At 42.2% G+C, this 20,760-nt stretch overlaps 1 protein-coding gene across 11 annotated transcripts in view; it reads right to left on the bottom strand.

Annotated features, from left to right (window-relative positions):
- The window catches only part of LOC129817175 (otoferlin), a 127,236-nt gene that overhangs the window by 89,398 nt on the left and 17,078 nt on the right, over nucleotides 1-20,760 (bottom strand). For 10 of the 11 annotated variants that reach the window (XM_055872158.1, XM_055872166.1, XM_055872167.1 and 7 more), the window contains exon 3: nucleotides 664-752. In XM_055872158.1, the coding sequence (XP_055728133.1) occupies nucleotides 664-752 (89 nt within the window). Of the gene's footprint in view, nucleotides 1-663; nucleotides 753-10,523; nucleotides 10,618-20,760 lie in introns of those variants that run through there. The other variant, XM_055872164.1, reaches the window with a different exon arrangement.

Genomic DNA, 20,760 nt, shown 5'->3' with positions numbered 1-20,760 from the left:
TATTAGAAACCCCTTCAGATGCTGCACTGCGGTCCGCAGCCTATCCCACATGCAATTGAATCAATCTATCACCTCATAGTCAAGAAGCGTTAGGAGCTGATTGCCTATCTGAAGTGCCTTTAGCTAGATTATTGTGTGCATTATGTCCGTCTGAGGATGGCAGGAGAAAAGTGATGGAAGGGTTATGGTGACCTTCCCTCAATGTTCCAACTCTTAGTTAGATCCTGGTTAGTGTGGTGGTGTGTGGCAGTGTTGTGTGTATTATTATTCCTCTGACCTGTGTTTGGAGTGTGTATTGAACATGCTGTGATGTAGGTATCTGTTGGTCTGAGTTTTGTCAGTAGTAGCAGTGATCTGGGTTCTGGGTCCATATGTGTTTAGAGACAAAATAGGACGAGGATCAGAACTGAAGCGGACCTCCACCCTCTCTCTTTGCAAGTTATGGCCAAATGTCCCCTCACTTTCCGAAATTCGAAAGATGCTCATACCTGTGAAATCGTGATTTGTCCAAAGCACCGAAACTAACGCTGCTCGTTCTCTCACGCATCCCATTGTATCATGACAGATCTACGGTGCTATTTATGTTTATGCAGTCTCTCCACGAGAGATTGTGGAGGTACTTATGTTACAGTATTGTGTTTGAGTGTATTGTAAGTAACTGACCTGTTGGTGAAGACTTTGCTGTAGTTGAACACTTGAACTTCCAGCATCTCATTTTCATCCACTCTACTGGCAGTCGGCCATCGGAACGTCTAAGGGGCGAGAAAGACTAATTAAGGATTCAGCCAAAAACTATGCGACAGTGTGACAGGCTGCACAGCCACAGGCTATAATGATTCAACCACGACATCCACAGTTTACAAGGAAATCATTTGACAGACTGGTTTAAAAGTATTTCATGTCAATCATTAACCACAACAGGCAATTCAAAAAAGCCCATCACCCCTCTCTTACTGGGCCATAGAATAGAACCCAACACCAAAGCAACACCACCAGCAACATGAATAACTGAAATTGTCAGAAAACCTTAATTGGATTCCTTCGAGATAAACCCAAGTTGTGCTGCTGAGTAATCTCTAATAAACACAACATAAGTTGCACCACAGCATGCAAACGCTATACATCTCAGTGATCTAATCTCTATTATTAACTGGGTGGTTCGAGCCCCGAAAGCTGATTGGCTGACAGCCGTGGTACATCAGACCGTATACCACGGGTATGACAAAATGTTATTTTTTTACTGCTCTAATTATGTTGGTAAGCAGTTTATAATAGCAATGAGGCACCTCATTTTTTTTTTAATTTATTACATTTTTATTTAACTAGGCAAGCCAGTTAAGAACAAATTCTTATTTTCCCCCAGCCAAAACCTCCTCTAACCCGGACAATGCTGGGCCAGTTGTGCGCTGCCCTATGGGACTCCCGATCACGGCAGGTTGTGATACAGCCCGGGATCGAACCAGGGTCTGTAGTGATACCTCTAGCACTGAGATGCAGCGCCTTAGATCGCTGCGCCGCTCGGGGGCTTGGGATATATGGCCAATATACCTTGGCTAAGGGCTGTGTCCAGGCACTCTGCGTTGCATCTTGCATACGAAGAGCCCTTAGCCGGGGTACATTGGCCATATCCCACAACCCCGCGGGCCTTATTGCTTAAAATTACTGTCCTCAGTTGATTAGCCAATCAGCAGTCTTTCCCCCTACCCTATGTAGGTTTTATTTAAAAACTTTTGAGGTTTGAATGGGGTAAGGATCCATATAGTTTGAGATACCCTTGACAGGATTTAACTAGGCTACAACAGCAATACAGAGCTGAGGGAATTCAATTGTTCTCTGTCAGTCTTGTCTGTCGTAACGTTGATCTAAATGAGTCTATGTCAGTGCTGGATGTGTGATGGGAAATGCTGTTTGAAGCTCATCCAGCCATTGCTGATCCATTCTGCTCCAGGTTGCTGAGAGCACAGTGGGCTATTTTTACTTAGAGCAGTGATCCACCAGCCCTGCCCCTTTACTTAAACCTGAGGTTAAGCCTGCCACTGTAATCCATACAGACAAGAGACAAGCCCTTAGGTGTGTGTGTGTGTGTGCACCCACATGAAAAAATACTATAGTATACAATACTTAAATGGTATACTATTAACTGTAGTGTTTTGGTGGACTTTACTGGACTAAAACACCACCGTGAATACTGTATACTATAGTATGCTGTAGTATTTCCAGTTAACTATAGAATAAATATTGTAGTTAAAGAAAACTGTAGAATATACTATAGTAATCAACGTAGTGTTTTTTCAGACACTACTGTAGTATTTACTATAGTGTTTTTGTTCAATTATCTTTGACATACAGTAGAAGTGGAGGCCTTCACCTTGAGGAAACCTATTGGAGAAATACTAAAAGAGCAAAAAAGGTTGGTAGGTAGGACTCGGGTCTGAACAGATAGTTCAGAGCTTCTGATCTTTTCTACAACCTGTCGGGAACACAATATACACTACATGTGGACACCCCTTCAAGTGAGTGCATTTGGTTATTTCAGCCACACCTGTTGCAACATCGACACACAGCCATGCAATCTCCATAGAAACATAGGCGGTAGAATGGCCCCGTACTGACGAGCTCAGTGACTTTCAAAGTGGCACCGTCATAACGACCTTTCCAACAAGTCAGTTCATAAAATGTCTGCTCTGCTAGAGCTGCCCCGGTCAACTGTAAGTGCTGTTAAGGGGAAACGTCTAGGAGCAACAATGACTCAGCCGCAAAGTGGTAGGCCACACGAGCTCACAGAACGGGACTGCCGAGTGCTGAAAAATGCCTTTCCTCGGTTCCAATACTCACAGACGAGTTCCAAACTGCCTCTGGAAGCAACGTCAGCGCAAGAACTGTTCGTCAGGAATTTCAAGAAATGGGTTTCCATGGCCGAGCAGCCGCACATAAACCTAAGATCACCATGCGCAATACCAAGCGTCGGTTGGAGTGGTGTAAAGCGAAAACAGGTTTTTAGAAATTGTTGCTAATTTATAAAAGATTTAAAACAGAAATACCTTATGTACATAAATATTCAGACCCTTTGCAGTGAGACTCAAAATTGATCTTAGGTGCATCCTGTTTCCATTGATCATCTTTGAAATGTTTCCACAACTTGATTGGAGTCCACCTGTGGTAAAGTCAATTGATTGGACATGATTTGGAAAGGCACAAATCTGTCTATATAAGGTCCACTCCTGATCCCCGGGTTTGTCATTTTGGTCGGCGTCCTGCGGCTGGCTGCTCGTTATGGCGCACACATGTCACAAGCACCTGCATGTCATCACTCACCTGGACTCCATCACCTCCTTGATTACCCGCCCTATATATGTCACTCCCTTTGCTTCCCTCCCCAGGCGTCATTGTTTCTGATTCCTGTCTGTGCGTTGTTCGTGTGTCTTGTTTTGTATTATGTTTCATTTATATATTAAAACGCTCACTCCCTGAACTTGCATCCCTATTCTCAGCGCACATCGTTACATGAGTAAGCTGGTCACTTAAAAAAAATTTTTTTTGCCTTGCTAACTTTAGTAGCAAGTCGCTAGCTAGCTATTAGAGTGCAATTTTCTCCACCAGAAAGTGTTGGATTTTTTTGTTGAATAACCCATTTCGTTTCCCACATCAGATTCAACATCTGGGAAAAATCTGCATCAATGATGTTGTGGAAGTCTGTGTATTCAAACTGCGCATCACAACGAGAAGATAAGAAGAAACAGGGATGTTCTCAAGCAGCTTATCGACACCGCTGTATTTTTGGGCATGCAACAGTTGGCTTTTAGGGAGCATAATAAGAGGGAACATTCCGCTAACAAGGGTAACTACAAGGAGCTTCGAATGTTTCCTCTCCAGGAACTGTGAGTAGCCCTGTTCATTTGATGTCATTAGTGTATGTAGAATCAATCACATACACACACACGATCACATTATTGCACATCGATGTGCTTCTAAACCTTGCTTGGACAAACTCATTCTTAGCTTATTTTATTGGTCACATAACACATATTTAGCAGATTTTATTGCGGGAGTAGCGAAATGCTTGTCTTCCTATCTCCAACAGTTCAGTAGTATCTAACATTACACACATTTTAAAGTAAAATAATGGAATTAAGAAATATATAAATATTAGGACGAGCAATGTCAGAGTGGCATTGACTAAAATACAGTAGAATAGAATACAGTATATACATTTGAAATGAGTAAAGCAGTATGTAAACATTATTAAAGTGGCTAGTGATTCCATGTATATAGAGCAGCAGCCTCTAAGTTGCAGGGTTGAGTAGCCAGGTGGTAGCCGGCTATTGATGCCTATTTAACATTCTGATGGCCTTGAGATAGAAGCTGTTTTTCAGTCTCGGTCCCAGCTTTGATGCACCTGTACTGACCTCACCTTCTGGATGATAACGAGGTTAACAGGCACTGTCTTGGGTGGTTGATTTCCTTGATGATCTTTTTGGCCTTCCTGTAGGTGTCCTGGAGGGCAGGCAGTGTGCCCCTGGTGATGCGTACCACCCTCTGGAGAGCCCTGGGGTTGCGGGTGGTGCAGTTGCCCTACCAGGCGGTGATACAGCCTGACAGGATGCTCTCAATTGTGCATCTGTAAAAGTTTGTGAGGGTCTTAGGGGCCAGGCCGAATTTCTCTGTTGCGCCTTCTTCACCACACTGTCAGATTGTCAATGATGTGTACGCCTAGGAACTTGAAGCTTTCCATCTTCTCGACTCCGATACCATCGATGTGCATAAGGGCGTGCTCCCTCCGCTGTTTGCTGTCCACGATCATCTCCTTCATTTTGTTGACGTTGAGGGAGAGGTTATTTTCATGGCACCACTCTTCCCTGTAGGCTATCTCGTCATTGTTGGTAATCAGGCCTACTACTGTTGTGTCGTCTGCAAACTTGATGATTGAGTTGAAGGTGTGCGTGGCCACGCAGTCATGGGTGAACAGGGAGTACAGGAAGGGGCTGAGCATGCACCCTTGTGGGGCCCCTCTGTTGATGATCAGTGAAGTGGAAGTGTTTTCTCTACCTTCACTACCTGGGGGCGGCCTGTCGGGAAGTCAAGGACCCAGTTCAGACCCAGGGCCCCAAGCTTAATGATGAGCTTGGAGGGTACTATGGTGTTGAAGGCTGAGCTATTGTCAATGAACAGCATTCTGAGGTAGATATTCCTCTTGTCCGGATGTGATAGGACAGTGTGCAGAGCGATGGCGATTGCAACATCTGTGTATCTGTTGGGGCGGTAAGCAAATTGAAGTGGTTCTAGGGTGTCAGGTAAGGTAGAGGTGATGTGATCCTTAACTAGCCTCTCAAATCACTTCATGATGATAAAAGTGAGTGATACGGGGCGATAGTCATTTAGTTCAGTTACCTTTGCTTTCTTGGGTACAGGAACAATGGTGGACATCTTGAAACGTGGGGACAGCACACTGGGATAGGGAGAGATTGAATATGTTTGTAAACACTCCAGCCAGCTTGTCTGCGCATTCTCTGAGGACGTGGCAATGGATGCCGTCTGGGCCGGCAGCCTTGTAAGGGTTAACACGCTTAAACGTCTTACTCACATCAGCCACGGAGAACGAGAGCCCACAGTACTTGGGAGCGGGCCACATCGGTGGCACTGTGTTATCCTCAAAGCGGACGAAGAAGGTGTTTAGGTTGTCTGGGAGCAAGATGTTGGTTTTCCCTTTGTAATCTGTGATTGTCTGTATACCCTGCCACATACAATACGCCTCATGTCTGAGCCGTTGAATTGCGACCACTTTGTCTCTGTACTGACGTTTTGCCTGTTTGATTGCCTTATGGAGGGAATAACTATACTGTTTGTATTCAACCATATTCTCAGTCACCTTACCATGGTTAAATGCAGTGGTTCCCGCTTTCATTTTTGCGTGAATGTTGCCATGGTTTCTGGTTTGAGTAGGTTTTAATAGTCACCGTGGGAACAACATCCCTATACACTTCCTGATAAACTCAGTCACTGTGTCCATGTAAACGTCAATGTTATTCTCAGGGGCTACCCGGAACACATCCCAGTCCGCGTGATCAAAACAATCTTGAAGCATGGATTCCAGTTCTTCAGATCAGCGTCGAATAGACCTTAGCACGTACACTTCCTGTTTGAGTTTCTGCCTATAGGAAGGGAGGAGCAACATGGAGTCATGATCTGATTTGCCAAAGGAAATATGAAAAAAGGCGATGTTTCACTTTTTCTAATGTTGGGGTCACTCTAGGAAAAGTAATCAAATATCAAGTTGAAAAAATATAATTTAGGGGGTTTTCTCTGCTGTTTAACATTGTGGCGGGTCATTTTTTACCCTTAAGACAACACGAGGGTTAAGTATTGTTGAGGACTTAGAACATCCTCTGGCACCCAGTGTGGCTGTATATGTATACTGTTTGTATGTGTGTCTGTCGGAGGGGTAGGGTTTAGGACCCAAAGTGTTGGCATCTTCCATAAATTGAACTTGCGATTCCACCATAGAAAGAGTTAGAAAGAACAAGATGGATAACTTGAAAGATAGGTGATGTGTTTTTTAAAAACATTGTAATGGACACAGTGCAACCTTTGGTAGGTAGGCTGCTGGCAGGCTTTGGCTGCGGTACAGCGAAGCCAAATTAGCCCCAGCCCCTGCTCATCTCACAGGGGAAGGGAAATGGCTACAATGACTTTGTGGTAACACTTTACTTGACAGCTAGCTTTCTAACACTTTATGACATGACACTTTATGACATGGTCATAACCACGTAGTCAAATGTGTTTTTTCCCTGCCAAGAAGTTTCCTTTCGTTTGAAAGTGTGTTTCTTAAATCCTTTGTTGTTGTCAAGAAGAATTATGACCACCAGAGTCATATAAGCCAGTTAGACCTATCACGTACATGCCCTTATGTCAGTCATCAGTCAAAAAGAGGGTGCCTTGTCCTGCTCCTGAAATCTGCTCCTGGATTCATCCCAGTCATCAGCAACAAAGCATTGGGGCAGGTGCATGTCTGACATCAATATGTAAGCAATTGCAATGATAATTGAATATGGTCCATTTCAGAAAATGTTACATTATTTAACATAAACATACTGTTGACAAGTGGTGTAATGGAATGTTTTGCCTTGTGTGGTAGGTTTTGTGGGTTTTTACACGCTTATGTAGGTCTCATAACCAGCTAAAAAAATAAAATAATAACGCAATATACACTATTTTTAAGACAGACTAGCTAAAAATAAAAAAATTACAAATCCAATGGATTATGATAATTTTCTGGTAAAAAAAAAGGGTAGGTGTTTTGCATCTTCTATTTTGATTTGCTCCACGGATCAAGTGGACACAAGCCTGGTTGGCTCATCTCTGTCGCAAAGAAGAACAACTCTGCAACTGTTTCTGATTAATAAACAATGTCATGCTGGTTGGTAGTAACATTCAAATAAAGCCCTGATATGAAACGTAGGCTGAAAACAATTTGTATATCATATCATAGGAAAGATTGGCACATTGGCAAAGATTTGACTAAAAGGATGACTTAAATCGTTGTGCAACATCATCAGTAAGCTCTGCCTATTGTCTTTCAGCTCGAAAAAGTGGATTACTACTGGTGTGTGCGTTTTAAAAGTCACATTTCAGTTGGACCTTGTGTGCAGTTGATCAGTAAAGTGATCTTAATCTTAATACCCAACTTAGTTGTTTTTCTCAAAAACAAATATGTGTAATTTCTAAAATGAAAATCCCCACCCCCCCCCACCCCACACCCTAACTTGATGCTCTTAAAGAGGCAGTGTAGAATATTCAATGTAATGCTTCTCAATAGGTAGTAATTTTACACAATGTAGTAACCTAGCGTGTGCTTCAAAAGTAGCTAGAATTCATATAGGTCCAATATGCAATATCTCAGTCAATTAAACAAATCTATCTTCTGGTGCTCCTGAATTGTATGTTGTGATCCGCACTTTTTCAAGTTGGGAGCCCCAGTGTTACCAATACATTAAAAAAAATTGAAGAGGGGCTAAGAGCTCACTTAAAGACGAGATGTTAATCCCATGATCCGCTGTAAAACCAGGGCGACTAGAAGGGTGAGCGGCATACTGCGGTCCTCCTAGCCATATCACATGATTCCTCCTAACTGTTGCCATATACACAGATGAGGAAAACATCTAGGCTGAGATAAATTATGTAGCTACAGCACTCTCTGTCTCAATCACAGAGAGCAGCTTTGAGGTATAAAGTATCTATAATTAAGAGCTCCTTATAGTATTCGCTCTGAGAGTTTATACTTAACATCAGCGAGGAAGATCCTTTCAAACGTAACTCCCACTTCAGCATTTGATGTCCTTTTCAAGTTTCAAACTCAACCATAGCCATGTAAAATAAATGATCATATGCTTATGTAATGTGTTGAATAAAAACAGTTGGATCAGCCTGATCATGGCCTATGCTTCATCCCTTTGATAACATCACACTCCAGTTGGAGGAACAGCTATAGGTCATTTTCAGGGGAAATTATGTAATATTTAGTGCTGTTAGTGCTGAGTGGTTAACTGAAATTCCCTGTATTTTTCATATTTTTAAACAACTAATTGACCAAATTTGGTTCAATTATTTGAATTTCATTTTCTTCATTTTTTTTTCTATGAACTCAATGTGCAAATCGCACAGTTTCTCTAGAGATAAATCAGATCCAGCCTGACCTGTGTGATGTAGTGGGTAGTAATGAACTACAATGACCAGAATTCATTGCGCATCTTACTTTTACGACTGCTATGTAAGAGAGAAGAATGCACGATCGTGAGGTGCTATATAGGGCAGCTTTTGCTTCGCGAGGTATCTCTACCTGAAAATACATGATTTAAGTGATTGATAGTTGGTATTAACCAGTCATAAAAGTATGCCTTATTTGCTTTGAAGAACTACACAATAGTGATTTTGTCAGACAGCAGAGGCAGCAGCTCGACAGAGATGAGATGGTGACTAGGAATTAAATAATAAAGTCATCAAATAAAACAAATGTACTATACACAATAACTGAAATATTTTATTAAAATATAGTAATGTGAATAAATGATGGTTAATAAGTGATCATCTGTAATGGGATGATCTGTAACTACATCATGGGACTTATTAATTGTTTTATTCTGTGGGACATTCAACCCACATAATTTTTTAAAACTTTAAATACACTATGCATTATCGAAAACCGTTATTCTTTTTTTTATAATCGAACCCAAACTGAATTGACCTCGAAAAGCACTAATCGCTCAGCACTAAGTACTGTATTTCCTGGACAGGGGAGGGGCAAAGGGGAGGTAGTCTACTCAGGGTTTCCCATCCTGTATTCAGCACTCCACTAAGCAAAGCCCAAGCTCAACTCTGAGAGTTGCATTATTGAAGAGCAGAGGATCGTTGCGACCTCACATCACATCAACACACACACCCTCACTTTCAGAGATGATGACATCTTACATAATTCACTAGTGTTTCTTCAATCATTTGTTTTATCTATGACTTGTAAGATCAGGTTTCGCACTACAGGAGAAGGTGCTGTACAGAGACTGCAGATAATGCTACTGTATGCTCACTAATGGTGAACAGATTTTCAAAGCCTTTATGTGTGTTTGTTTGCGTGAGTGTGTGTTTCTCCTAAGATGAAACAGCATCTCTTATACACTCTTAGAAAGAAGGGTTCCAAAAGGGTTCTTCGGCTGTCCCCATAGGAGAACTCTTTTTGGTTCCAAGTAGAATCTTTTTTGATTCCAGGTAGAAATATTTTGGGTTCCATGTAGAACCCTCTGGGGAAAGGGTTCTGCATACAACCCAATAGGGTTCTACCTGGAATAAAAAAGGGTTCTACTTGGAACCAAAAAGGGTTATTCAAAGGGTTCCCACATGGGGGACAGTTGAAGAACCCTTTTAAGTTCTAGATGGCACCTATTTTTCTAAGAGTTCAAGCTTGGTCCGCTGGCTGAGAAATTCCATCTTGTGCAACTCTCCCCATTTTGCTCCTACACTTTCTCTCTCTCTCTTTCTCTCCATCTCTTTTTGTAAATTGGACAGTCCATTTCTCTTTTTCTCCCTAGCCTCTGTCTCATAATCACTCAAGCATCTCTCTCACACGTTCTTAGTCTTGCTATATCTTTCCCTATTCCTTTGTATCTCTGCATCTTTCTCTACACCTTCAGCAACACATGCAATGATTCATGTTGAGTGCCATACAGCCACTCATAGAGAGTAATTATTCTTTATGTGCCAAATGAAACCTGATGCAAATAACATGACAATAAAAATAAAAAACACTTGTTGACATTAAAACTCTTCAGTATGAATTAGATTTACACAGCAAATGATCAATGATGATCATTATGGTCATTAAGGCAAAGTGCCATCAGTTAATGACACTTCCATGAACACATTTTTATCTGATTAATGATGCACATAATTAAACTATTCTTCCCACACAAGTACAATCAAGAACATCCACCAACAAATAAGGTAATTATAGTAAAAAATAAGTGCAATATACTTACCGCATTGAGTCAGCTTTTCTCTGACTGCTGCACTCTTTAGAGCTAATCTAAAGTGATTTGATTGTGAACTGAATTAGACTGGACTGCAGTCTTGATTAAACTCCAATTAGTGTTTGCTTTCTTGCTGTGTGGGGCACTGAGGCCATCTGGTGTGGAGTTAACTGCAGAGAGGGAACATATGTCAAAGCAGCTTTCACAGAACCGTACATGGTCAATTTAACAGATAGAACTATGCAATCAAAATGCAAAGGTTTCTTATCTTCACGCTAAAAAACTTTTGCTTAACTTCTGCTGTCCAATGTAACAAGTCAGAATTATCTGCTGATACTTCACTATACTATCCCTAGCCTGTGGAGAGTCGGGAAATGGGATCAAACAATATAGCTGCGAGCTATGGGGTTCAAGTTTTGGCCCCATTGAGCTACCATCAGGACATATTGGACACATTGCCTTAGGATGAGCTACTTCTGTTATCCTTACCACACTAGCCTAATATCAGAACTCAACATAGAACAGATCGATTAGGTATTTTTGACAATTTTCAATGATGTTGACTACTTTAAACGCCATCTTCTCCCGACCCACTGGACCAATTGGCACATCACTTTATGTTTATCATCTATGAACCCACGTCTTTAAACACATGTTCCAGGCCTCTAGCTCAAACGATATGGCCTCTATGAGCCAAAGAGCTTGCATAAATGGTTTTGTCCTTCCACCATGCGTCTAAAATCAACCATACTCATATCCCTGAGCGTGTGTGCCAAATTTCATAATTTGGAGACAAACAGATCAAGAGAGATAAACATGTGCCCCTTATAGCGCCACTGTGTGGTCGATCCGAATGTGCTAGCATGTGTTGACTCTTAACAGTGTTAACAACGTGTTTCCCAAGTTTTTGTTACAATACTAATCCGTGTCTGAAAATATTGTGTTGAGAGACCTTGGTCAATAGATATCAAGTTCATGAGAGTGTGTGGCCAAAGCATCCTTCTAGGTCTCATTATCTGATGGGTATTTAATTATTCTTTCACCAAAGTGACAGAATTGGTATAATACTACTACTACTACTACTAATGTCAGAGAAGAAATACAATAGGGTTTCACCAGCTTCGCTGCTTGAACCCATAAAAAGTGTTAGAGAGAAGTACACTATAGACACAAAAGTATGTGGTCACCCCTTCAAATTAGTGGATTCGGCTATTCCAGCCACACCCGTTGCTAACAGGTGTATAAAATCGAACACATAGCCATGCAATCTCCATAGGAAAACGTTGGCAGTAGAATGGCCTTACTGAAGAACTCAGTTACTTTCAATGTGGCACTGTCATAGGATGCCACCTTTCCAACAAGTCAGTTCATCAAATTTCTGCCCTGAATTGACCGAGCTGCCCCGGTCAATTCTAAGTGCTGTTATTGTGAAGTGGAAATGTCTAGGAGCAACAATGGCTCAGCCGCGAAATGGTAGGCCACACAAGCTCATAGAATGGGACCGCTGAGTGCAGAACCGCGTAGCGTGTAAAAATAATCTGTCCTCGGGTGCAACACGAGTTCCAAACTGCCCATGGGAGCTTCATGAAATTAGTTTCCATTGCTGAGCAGCCGCACACAAGCCTAAGATCACCATACGCAATGCTAAGCATTGGCTGGAGTGGTGTAAATCTCGCCATCGTTGGACTCTGGAGCATTGGACTCTGGAGCTGTGGAAACGCGTTCTCTGGAGTGATGAATCAGACTTGACCATCTGGCAGTCCGACGGACGAATTTGGGTTTGGTGGATGCCAGGAGAACGCTACCTGCCCCAATGCATTGTGCCAACTGTAAAGTTTGGTGGAGGAGGAATAATGGTGTGGGGCTGTTTTTCATGGTTCGATCTAGGCCCCTTAGTTCCAGGGAAGGGAAATCTTAAAACTACATCACACAATGACATTCTAGACGTTTCTGTGCTTCCAACTTTGTGGCAACAGTTTGGGGAAGGCCCTTTCCTGTTTCAGCATGACAATGCCCCAATGCACAAAGTGAGGTCCATAGAGAAATGGTTTGTCGTGATCGGTGTGGAAGAATTTGATTGGCCTGCACAGAGCCCTGACCTCAACTCCATCGAACACCTTTGGGATGAATTGGAACGCCGACTGCGAGCCAGGCCTAATCGCCCAACATCAGTACCCGACCTTACTAATGTAGTGGAAAGCCTTCCCAAAAGAGGGGGGACCAACTCCATATTAATGGACATTATTTTTGAGTGAGACGAGCAGGTCTCCACATACACCACATGACAAAAAGTATCTTAAAAGCTTTTATATATATAAAGTGCCTTCAGAAATTATTCATACCCCTTGATTTTTTCCACATTTTGTTGTGTTATAGCCTGAATTCAAAATGGATTAATACATTTTTTTTCTCTCACCCATCTACACACAATACCCCATAATGACAACATGAAAGCATGTTTTAAGAAATTTGGAACATTTATTGAAAATGAAATACACAAATATATAATTTACATAAGTCTTCACACCCCTGCGTCAATAATTTGTAGACGCACCTTTGGCAGCAATAACAGCTGTGAGTCTTTCTGGGTAAGTCTCTAAGAGCTTTGCACACCTGAATTGTACAATATTTGCACATTCTTCTTTTAAAAATCCTTTAAGCTCTGTCAAGTTGGCTGTTAATCATTGCTAGAAAGCCATTTTCAAGTCTTGCCATAGATTTTCAAGCCAATTTAAGTCAAACTGTAACTAGGCCACTCAGGAACATGATCATCAATGATGTCTTGGTAAACAACTCCAGTGTATATTTGGCCTTGTGTTTTAGGTTATTGTCCTGCTGAAAGGTGAATTCATCTCCCAGTGTCTGGTGGAAAGCAGACTGAACTAGGTTTTCCTCTAGGATTTTGTCTGTGCTTAGCGCCATTCTGTTTCTTTTTTATCCTGAAAATCTCCCCAGTCCTTAATGATTACAAGCACACACATAACAGGATGCAGCCACCACTATGATTGAAAATATGGAGAGTGGTACTCAGTAATGTATTTTATTGGATTTGCCCCAAACATAACACTTTGTATTCAGGACAAAAAGTTAATGGTTGGGGCCTCCCGGGTGGCGCAGTGGTCTAGGGCACTGCATCGCAGCGCTAGCTGCGCCACCAGAGACTCTGGGTTCGCGCCTGGGCTCTGTCACAGCCGGCCGCGGCCGGGAGGTCTGTGGGGCGACGCACAATTGGCCTAACGTCGTCCGGGTTAGGGAGGGTTTGGCCGGTAGGGATATCCTTGTCTCATCGCGACTCCTGTGGAGGGCCGGGCGCAGTGCGCGCTAACCAAGGTAGCCAGGTGCACGGTGTTTCGGCTGGCTTTCGGGTCGGAGGCGTGCTGTCTTAAGAAGCAGTGTGGCTTGGTTGGGTTGTGTTTCGGAGGATGCATGGCTTTCGACCTTCGTCTCTCCCGAGCCCGTACGGGAGTTGTAGCGATGAGACAAGATAGTAATTACAAACAATTCGATACCATGAAATTGGGGAGAAAAGGGGGTAAAATAAAAAATAAAAATAAATAAGTTAATGGTTTGCTACATTTTTTGCAGTATTACTTAATTGTCATGTTGCAAACAGGATGCATGTTTTGGAATATTATTATTCTGTACAGGCTTCCTTTTTTCACTCTGTCAATTAGGTTAGTATTGTGGAGTAACTACAGTGTTTGATCCATCTTCAGTTTCCTCCTATCACAGCCATTGAACTCTGCAACTTTTATAAAGTAACTTTTAGCCTCATGGTGAAATCCCATGAGGCTAATGAAATGGTTTCCTTCCTCTCTGGCAACTCAGTTAGGAAGGACCCCTGTATCTTTGTAGTGACTGGGTGTATTGATACATCATCTAAAGTGTAATTAATAACTTCACCATGCTCAAAGGGATATTCAATGTCTGTCTTTAAAAAGAAAACATCTACCAATAGGCGCCCTTCTTTGCGAGGCAATGGAGAATCTCCCTTTTTTTTTTTTAAATCTGTGTTTGAAATTCACTGCACGACTGAGGGACATCACAGATAATTGTATGTGTGGGGTACAGAGATGAGGTAGTCATTAAAAAATATTTTTAAACACTATTATTGCAAACAGAGTGAGTCCATGCAACTTATTATGTGATTGTGTTAAATAAATTTAGGCTTGCCAAAACAAAGGGGTTGAATACTTATTGACTCAAAATATTTTAGCTTTTCACTTTTAATTAATTTGTAAAAATGTAATTGCTTGACCATGCTGTGGGTCATGCAATATGCAATATTTACTTGGTGGACTTCACCGGACAAATGTTGCTCTCTGGTTTTGTGATGAAACGAACATATGTGTAGTTTAGTGTGAATGTGAATTTATTCCGCCACTGTGACTTTTGTCTTTTTGTTGTCTCTGCCTTATTGTATATCACTGTGGCATATGGACGAATGGGTTATAGAGCAAATAATGCAAATATCACAACATATAGTAGGTTGCTATATGGCTTTTTTAATGGCTTGGCCTGGTTCCCCATTGATTTTACTGGGTTTGTATTGGGTTCTGTGGAGGGAACATCATCTTGGATTCAATAAAATGACTTACTTGCAGATACCCAAATAATTGTCTGTACAGTATAGCAATTTTGGGGGGATTTGCTGAAACTATTGCAATGTGTCACCATCAAACATATCTGATATCGACCTTATACCTTTCTGATACCGGACGTGGAAAATGCTATCAGAAATTCTAGGGGGAAAGACCTTGTTAGTAGCCCCTTCCTGCAGTCAATGACCAAAAACGCTCTCTTGGGCCTCATGGGTGGAACGTTATTAATATTTCTCATAATTAATAAAGATTATAAAAAAGAAAAAGAACATCTGGTGTTCTATGTCAAACAGATTTGTTATATTTCATGCTTCTGTGATATATTGGGATGAAAACTCAAAATGTAATACATTTCACCTCTATATCAGACAAGGTACAGGTGTCTTCTTTTTTAAATCCCATAACCATGTGTGTGAGGGGTATACTTTTGCTTCAAAGTAGATTAGTTTAAGACTACCAAGAATCACTGCTGTAATGAATAAGGGGAGTCGGATCTTAAAAGCTTGAGAGTCGAGATACAGAAACTCCAAGGCTAAGGTTGATAAATCATAGTCAATGCTAAACTATCTTGAGTTGTCCTGAAACTATCCTGTCCATCTAACTCCAATAAAGTAATTGTACACGAGAGGCTGTGCTAAAAAAGTTGTTTTCCACAAACTCAAGTGTACAATTGCTTTTCTACAAGTGGTTGCCATCTAAATAAAAATAAAAATATTTTGATAAATGTATTCACAGGCTACTATTTCATCCTGACACATCTATTGTTGCTAGCCATCATTCTATCGGTTAGTCGTTCGTTCTAAATATTCCGTTGCCATGCTGGCTGGCAACACTCTTATTCCTTGCTTGTTAGCTAGCCAACTACGGCTACCACAGGCAGGTGCAGCTAGAATAACAGCAAACTAGCAGCGAATGCTTTTGTTTAAGATGTTTTTGATGATTCCATAACAATGACCTTACGATGCACGATTTTCGCCTGGCATAGAAAATGTGCTTTCTCGTCAGGACGCTGTTCAAAGGAGCTAGCAAACTACACAGCTAGCACAATCACTTCAAACTGAACCCGGTAAGACAACAAACTAGCTGCATTTCATGTTGTTTGACCTGTTTTTCTATTGACATTTCCTTGTATATATCCATAAAAATGATGCTGATTCGTGATTGTGTCGATAGACAGACAGCAACGTTTGTATACACCCCTGTTTGGCTAAAAGCAAGGGGAAATACAGTCTAGATAATTTTTACAGTGGAGATGAAATTAATGAATTGGCTGGCTGTGCTGATGGGACAGTGGATGCTCAGGGATTTCTCAGATGGAAAAGAAAACAAGTTCCCCCTTTTTGGATCACATGCTAAACAGGTGTCTCAACCTATCACAATGCTTGCTTTGAACCACCCATTGTAGAATACCCTCTAACTCACATCCCAAGATTGCTGTACCATTTTCTTATAAACCTGTCGAGACCACCTTTTCAATATCACCAGACATCGGTCTATGAACCTCTGCACCATACCCTTTCAAAGTCTATCAATCTAACCTGCCAATCTGTACACAGACATCTATTCAGAATCCATACATAGAGCACAGGGAAATGTCACTTACAGTATACCCTTGGCTATACCAATAGTAAGGCTTTAGCCATTGAAGACATAATACCAGGAATCTGAGATCTATAACTGTGGCACTAATATTCTTTTACCCCAGCTGGGCACAGTAAATGTGGGCTCCCGAGTGTCGCAGCGGTCTAAGACACTGCATCTCAGTGCAAGAGGCGTCACTGCGGTCCCTGGTTTGAATCCAGGCTGCATCACATCTGGCCGTGATTGGGAGTCCTATAGGGCGGCGCACAATTGGCCCGGGTAGGCTGTCATTGTAAATAAGAATTTGTTCTTAACGGACTTGCCTACTTAAATAAAAATAAATATACTGACACTTACCAAGGGCCTGAAAGTTCACTTGTACAAAGCTAGTTTTTCTCCAGTTTTGGACATGATGAGACAATTATATTCTAGCTATTAATGGTCACAATCTGTTTTTCTCGCTCTGGTAAAAAGAGGAAGTTTGTTGAGGGGGGTTCTGTCGTTTTCATCTCATTGAAAGATGATCATGATTAAATCAAATCGTATTGGTCACAAACATGAGCTCATTAAGTGATTTCGATTTGCATTGATGTCAGAATGATTAGAGGGACAATAGAGTGCTGAGTAGCAGTTAATGCGAGTGTAGCGAAAGGCTCGTGTGTCACGATCGTCTAATGAATTAATAGACCAAGGCGCAGCGTACGTAGAGTTCCACATGTTTAATCAAATGAAACTCACATAAAACAACAAAGAAGAATAAACGATACGTGACGCTCAAGCAGTGCTCACAGGCAACTGCACAGAAACAAGATCCTACAAAAACCAGTGGGGAAATGGCTGCCTAAATATGATCCCCAATCAGAGACAACGTTAAACAGCTGCCTCTGATTGGGAATCAAACCAGGCCAACATAGAAATAATAACCTAGATAGGAACACACCTCCTAGTCACACCCCGACCTAACCAAAATAGAGAATAACAAGGCTCTCTATGGTCAGGGCGTGACATTGTGCTTCTAGTTTTGACTGTGCAGTATTATATAACAAGTAATCTAACAATTTCACAACAACTACCTTACAAGTGTAAAGGAATTAATAAGAATATGTACATATAAATATATGGATGAGCGATGGCCGAACGGCATAGGCAAGATGCAGTAAATGGTATAGAGTACAGTATATACATGAGATGAGTAATGTAGGTTATGTAAACATTATATACATTGGCATTGTTTAAAGTGACTAGTGATACATTTATTACATCCAATTTTGTATTATTAAAGTGGCTAGATATTTGAGTCAGTATGTTGGCAGCAGTCACTCAATGTTAGTGATGGCCATCTGATGGCCTTGAGATAACAGCCATCTGATGGCCTTGAGATAGAAGCTGTTTTTCAGTCTCTCGGTCCCAGCTTTGATGCACCTGTACTGACCTTGCCTTCTGGATGATAGCGGGGTGAACAGGCAGTGGCTCGGGTGGTTGTTGTTCTTGATTATTTTTTGGCCTTCCTGTGACATCAGGCGGTGTAGGTGTCCTGGAGGGTAGATAGTTTGCCCCTGGTGATGCGTTGTGCAGACCTCACCACCCTCTGGAGAGCCTTACGGTTGTGGGCGGAGCAGTTGCCGTACCATGCGGCGATACAGCCCGACAGGATGCTCTCGATTGTACATCTGTAAAAGTTTGTGTGTTTTTGGTGACAAGCCACATTTCTTCAGCCTCCTGAGGTTGACGAGGTTTCTTCTTCACCACGCTATCTGTGTGGGTGGACCATTTCAGTTTGCCCGTGATGTGTACGCCGAGGAACCTTTAATTTTCCACCTTCTCCACTACTGTCCCGTCGATGTGGATAGGGGGGTGCTCCCTCTGCTGTTTACTTAAGTCCACAATCATCTCCTTTGTTGACGTTGAGTGTGAGGTTATTTTCCTGACACCACACTCCGAGGGCCCCCCTGTAGGCCGTCTCGTCGTTGTTGGTAATGAAGCCTACCACTGTAGTGTCGTCTGCAAACTGATGATGATTGAGTTGGAGGCGTGCATGGCCACGCAGTCATGGGTGAACAGGGAGTACAGGAGAGGGCTGAGAACGCACCCTTGTGTTGAGGATCGGATGTTGTTTCCTACCCTCACCACCTGGGGGCGGCCCGTCAGAAAGTCCAGGACCCAGTTGCACAGGACGGGGTCGAGACCCAGGGTCTCACGCTTAATGACGAGTTTGGAGGCCATGCACGCCCTATGGTGTTAAATGCTGAGCTGTAATCGATGAACAGCATTCTTACATAGGTATTCCTCTTGTCCAGATGGGTTAGGGCAGTGTGCAGTGTGATTGCGATTGCGTCGTCTGTGGACCTATTGGGGCGGTAAGCAAATTGGAGTGGGTCTAGGGTGGAGATGATATGATCCTTGATTAGTCTCTCAAAGCACTTCATGATGACGGAAGTGAGTGCTACGGGGCGATAGTCGTTTAGCTCAGTTACCTTAGCTTTCTTGGGAACAGGAACAATGGTGACCCTCTTGAAGCATGTGGGAACAGCAGACTGGGATAGGGATTGATTGAATATGTCCGTAAACACACCAGCCAGCTGGTTTGCGCATGCTCTGAGGACACGGCTAGGGATGGCGTCTGGGCCGGCAGCCTTGTGAGGATTAACACATTTAAATGTTTTTCTCACGTTGGCTGCGGTGAAGGAGAGCCTGCAGGTTTTGGTAGCGGGCCGTGTCAGTGGCACTGTATTGTCCTCAAAGCGAGCAAATAAGTTGTTTTAGTTTGTCTGGGAGCAAGACAAGACGGGGCTGGTTTTCTTTTTGTAATCCGTGATTGACTGTAGACTCTGCCACATACGTCTCGTGTCTGAGCCATTGAATTGTGACTCTATTTTGTCTCTATACTGACGCTTAGCTTGTTTGATTACCTTGCGGAGGGAATAGTTACACTGTTTGTATTCGGTCATGTTTCCGGTCGCCTTGCCGTGATTAAAAGCAGTGGTTCGCGCTTTCAGTTTTGCGCGAATGCTGCCATCAATCCACGGTTTCTGGATGGGGAAGGTTTTAATAGTCACCGTAGGTACAACATCACCGATGCACTTGCTAATAAACTCGCTCACCGAATCAGCGTTTACATCAATGTTGTTGTCTGAGGCTATCCGGAACATATCCCAGTCCACTTGATTGAAGCAATCTTTAAGCGTGGAATCAGAATGGTCGGACCAGCGTTGAACAGACCTGAGCACAGGCGTTTCCTGTTTTTGTTTCCGTCTATAGACTGGGAGCAACAAAATTGAGATGTGGTCAGATTTGCCGAAAGGAGGACAAGGGAGGGCTTTGTATGCGTCGCCGAAGTTAGAGTAGCAATGATCCAGAAAGAATACATTAAAAAAACTAAATACTGCATAGATTCCTAAGAACGAGAAGCGAGGCAACCATCTCTGTCGGCGCCATCACGAAAGGAGTAGGCATGCAAAGTAGAAAATAGGACGAAACATTCCCCTCAGAAATGACATTGTCTGTCAGTGTGTGTGTGCGTGTGTGTGTTTGTTAAACAAAAACTATTTTTTAAATTTTTAATTTTTTTTATTTTACCGTTATTTTACCAGGTAAGTTGACTGAGAACACGTTCTCATTTGCAGCAACGACCTGGGGAATAGTTACAGGGGAGAGGAGGGGGATGAATGAGCCAATTGTAAACTGGGGATTATTAGGTGACCATGATGGTAATAAAAACAGCAAGGAATAATCCACAGTGAGAAATGCAATGAGGAACTTCGTAGTCACAAGTACCCATGAAACCACTGCCTTCAGTAACGCAGTATGGGGAAAAATAAGAATCTAAGGAACAGGACTTTCTTGCCTTCAGCATTATCTAGGAATACATTTGTTCTTCCATTTATTCAATGTGCTGAGACTTTGGAGAATACCTCTCTAGGGCAGCCCCCCAACCTTAGAGAACAGTGTGCAACTAGCCAGGAACATTTTGGAAGTGAAAAACAATCCAGTCTCTATGTAGTCTCCAGATGCCTGTAGTAAACATCTCACAGTCGCAAAGCCCAATGACAAACCAGCATATTTCC

Source organism: Salvelinus fontinalis, chromosome 20 (assembly GCF_029448725.1).
Source record: "Salvelinus fontinalis isolate EN_2023a chromosome 20, ASM2944872v1, whole genome shotgun sequence".
NCBI lineage: Eukaryota > Metazoa > Chordata > Actinopteri > Salmoniformes > Salmonidae > Salvelinus > Salvelinus fontinalis.
This window is presented reverse-complemented; position numbering and strand designations above follow the sequence as displayed.